The following is a 3841-nucleotide window of genomic DNA, read 5'->3' on the forward strand; positions in this document are numbered from 1 at the left end:
ACTAGAAGATGTGGAGGTACCACCCATAATGTTTGACTGACAGCTGATCTCTGTGCAGAAATGATGGAGAGAAAATAAAATGAAACTAAAATACAGATTTAAACCCACAATATGAAAGACTTCAGTCTATTTGAGCTTAATCAACTCAGCTGTGGCTCCACAATCATCATCATAATCGTAGTAAACCATCAGTTCATCATAGTGAAGCCAAAGTCCAGCATAGAGCGGCTGAGTGAATGTGGTCTGGACTCTGTGGAGGAGAGTCATGGTTTCAGAGACGCTGTAGAAGGACAAAATACCTGCTCTGTGATCCAGGTACACTCCTACTCTGGAGGAACGAGGACCTGAGACAGGAGTTTCAATGTTGTTGTACCAAAATGTAAAACTGTTGTTGTCAATATCTAATGACCAAGATTTGTCATTATGTCCAAATCTACATTCATATCCTTCTCTGCTGATATTCTTGTATGCGACTGCCACATAAACTTGTTCTCCACTCCACTCCACCTCCCAGTAACAACGTCCAGTCAGACTCTCTCTACTCAGGACCTGAGACCAGTCAGTGAATCTGTCTGGATGATCAGAATAATGTTGTTGATACATTACTGTTACTTTTCTGTTCCCCTCTGATAATAACAGCTCTTCGTGTGCTGTGTTTGGATTCAGTGTGATTTCACATGAATATTTTAAGAATCCAGCTCTGGTCTTTGGCTCTGGTGGATCTGACAGTAAAACATCCACTTCAGTGACTGTCAGTGAGATGTTTGTCCATTGCTCTCTCAGAATGTCCTGTAGTTTATCTCTGACCTCTGACACAGCTGCTGTCACATCCTCAAAGTAGCTCAGAGGATGGATATTGATGCTGGATGAGTCTGTAGACTCACTGAGTGCTGACAGTGAGGGGTAGTTGTGTAGAAACTGGATGTGATCCTCTGTGTGTGAGAGCTGCTTCAGCTCAGCATCTTTCCTCTTCAGCTCAGTGATCTCCTGCTCCAGCTTCTCCTCAAGCTCTTTGACTCGACTCACTTCAGTTTCCTGCTGGGATCTGATCTGCTGCTTCACATCAGAGCTTCTTTTCTGGATGAGATGGATCAGCTCAGTGAAGATCTTCTCACTGTGCTCCACTGTTTGATCAGCAGACTGATTGATGGCCTCCACCTCCTGTTGAAGCAGCTTCACATCTTTCTCTCTGTCCTGGATTCTCTGCTGGATGTTTTGTCGACTCACCTCCAGCTCTCTCTGCCTCTCAGTCCTTTCTGCTGCAGCTGAGACTGTGTCGTGGCCTTTATGTTCATCCACAGGGCAGAGATAACAGATACTCTGCTGATCAGTACGGCAGAACATCTTCATCACTTCATCATGACGAGAGCAGATGTTCTCCTGGAGCTTCTTGGAGGGCTCCACCAGCTTGTGTTTCTTGAATGTAGGTGAATCATAATGAGGCTGAAGGTGTTTCTCACAGTAAGATGCCAGACAGAATAAACAGGACTTGAAGGCTTTCATTTTTCTTCCAGTGCAGACATCACAGGCCACATCTTCAGGTCCAGCATAGCAGTGATCAGCAGGAGCAGCTTGGAGTCCAGTCTTCTTCAGCTCCTCCACTAAATCTGCTAACATGGTGTTTTTCTCCAGGACAGGCCTCGCTGTGAAAGTCCTCCGGCACTGAGGGCAGCTGTAGATTTTCTTCTTTTCCTCTTCATCCCAGAAGCTTTTAATACAGTTCATGCAGTAGCTGTGTCCACAGGGAATAGCCACCGGATCCTTCAGTAGATCCAAACAGACTGAACAGCAGAATTTTGTTTGATCCATTTGATTCATGTGCTGTGCCGTTTCTCCGTCTCTCGGTGACTGTCAGACAGTTTCACTTCCTCTGAACAGAAACAACCTCTGTGCTCTGAAGGGAAACAGATCTCTGCTCTTGTTCACCTCCTACAGGAAATGAGGCTCACCAGCAACTGCATTTACACCATGTTGTTTAGACCCATCCTGATACAGACACATCTGTGAAGGGAGGCACTAAAGAAATATTCTTACAGAGCGACCAAGAGCCAATCACATGATGCAGGGTGTGGTATGTTTGGTTACAGCATGCAGTAACAAGTCTGACCCAGTTAAACTTTAACAATTCATTTCTTCATGGTGCAAATATATAGTAGACTCAGGAGTTTAACTCAGTTTTCTTGGCCTTTGTTTATCGTTTCATTTAAAATCTTAATGGGTAAAGATCATCATAATTACATATGAAATTATATGTACAAATTATATGTTCCATTACACTATTAACAGCACAGATTATACAGCAAACATCAGATTCATGGATGGAGCCAGAGGCTAAATGACTGTTCAGTCCTCTTTAGGAAACGATCTTCATATGACGACAAACACGACAACAATCAGCTGTCAAACTGTACAAGAAGTTCACAGTAATGTAAAAGAAGTTATATCACTTTATTTTTAAATGTACGCACTCAGGGTCAGGACTGAAGACACTGATCGAGAAAATACTCTAAATATAAATATTCACCTAAACATTCAAAATGATTCAATTGCATGAAAAGAAACATGAACTCTCTACAATACTGGCTTCTGATTGGTTGAAAAAGCAGGTGCTGAACTTCAGAAGAGCTAAACCTGCAAAACTGTGTAAACCCAGAGTGGATGCTGCCCTCTGACCTTTCAGAAGTACGATCTTTTTATGAAGACACAGAGGCAGAGTTATTATTCATCACTTTAAAGATGATATTCGTTACATGTTCTTCACTCGTTGTCTAGTAAAGTCCAGAGCAGGGGTCCCCAAACTTTTTCCAGTGAGGGCCACATAACTTTTTCCTTCTCTGATGGGGGGCCAGGGTCAGTTTGTAACAGAAAAAGAGTGACGGTTCCTTTCTAGTCACAGCCAGTCTCAAACACTGATGCAGATGTTCATCTGTCAATCTTGATCTCATCGGAGTTTTCATGAGTTTCATGTGTGAAAAGGTTTGCTCGCAGATATACGTGCTGCCAAAAAGTCTTCATTGCGTGTTTTTTTATGTCAGGGTACGTGTCATTTGGGAGGGCGGCATAGAAGTCAAGGAGACTGTTGGGCTTGAATGTGTCTTTCAGAACATCAGAGTTCTGTAACTCGGCCAGCTCAAACTGATAAAAACAAAGGCTGGGCTTCATCGATGTCAGCAACAAAGGGGTTTTGGAAAAGACGGATTTCTTTTGCATGAACATGTAGTTGACGGAATCGCACACTGACCTCCGCCTTCAGCATTTCCAGTGCTTCCACCCACTTTCCAGCTGGGAACAGGACCGCTGGGTTCTCTGCAGAAAGGTTTTGGGTAGCAGGGAGATGGGTGAAGTTGTGCTTTTTCACTTGTTCCAAAAGCAGCGCTAGTTTCAACTCAAATGCTTTTATGTGGGAATACATGTCGCAAATGAGTTTCCCCTGGCTTGTAGCTGCAAGTTAAGGCCGTTCAGTATTTCCGTCATGTCTGTTAGAAATGCGAGGTGCCACTTCCATTCTGGGTCGATCAGCTCTGGGACCGTTTTGCCTTTTGAATGAAGAAATGCGTTAATTTCGGGTAGCAGCTCGTAAAAACGCCTCAAAACTCTGCCGCGGCTCAACCATCGGACCTCTGTGTAGTAGGGGAGACCGGGGATAGTTGTAACATTTTTGACATTTCTGTCTGTAAATTGGAGCTCTGTTAAGGTAGTGGATTCAAAATGTAATGCAAAGTATTTACATGTCTCTGCTATTAAATAGTGCAGCTATTTTCTCTGCAGCACAATTACCCATTGCATGGTGTGGTCTCAAACACAAAGAGTGAAATGTTACAATTAACCCCATAGTCTGGGT

General features: G+C 43.4%; 1 protein-coding gene across 1 annotated transcript; it reads right to left on the minus strand.

Annotated features, from left to right (window-relative positions):
- LOC120744906 (tripartite motif-containing protein 16-like) lies at positions 1-1873 on the minus strand. The gene has a single exon (XM_040049500.1). It carries the CDS (start codon positions 1816-1818, stop codon positions 127-129), a length of 1692 nt encoding a protein of 563 aa, XP_039905434.1. The 5' UTR covers positions 1819-1873; the 3' UTR covers positions 1-126.
- Positions 1874-3841: the final 1968 nt, after the last annotated feature.

Source organism: Simochromis diagramma, unplaced genomic scaffold (genome assembly GCF_900408965.1).
Source record: "Simochromis diagramma unplaced genomic scaffold, fSimDia1.1 OVJJ01000355.1, whole genome shotgun sequence".
Lineage (NCBI taxonomy): Eukaryota > Metazoa > Chordata > Actinopteri > Cichliformes > Cichlidae > Simochromis > Simochromis diagramma.

What these genes read in the sequence shown, in the direction of transcription:
- LOC120744906 (XM_040049500.1), bottom strand. Translation starts at nt 1,818, where the DNA reads ATGAATCAAATGGATCAAACAAAATTCTGCTGTTCAGTCTGTTTGGAT.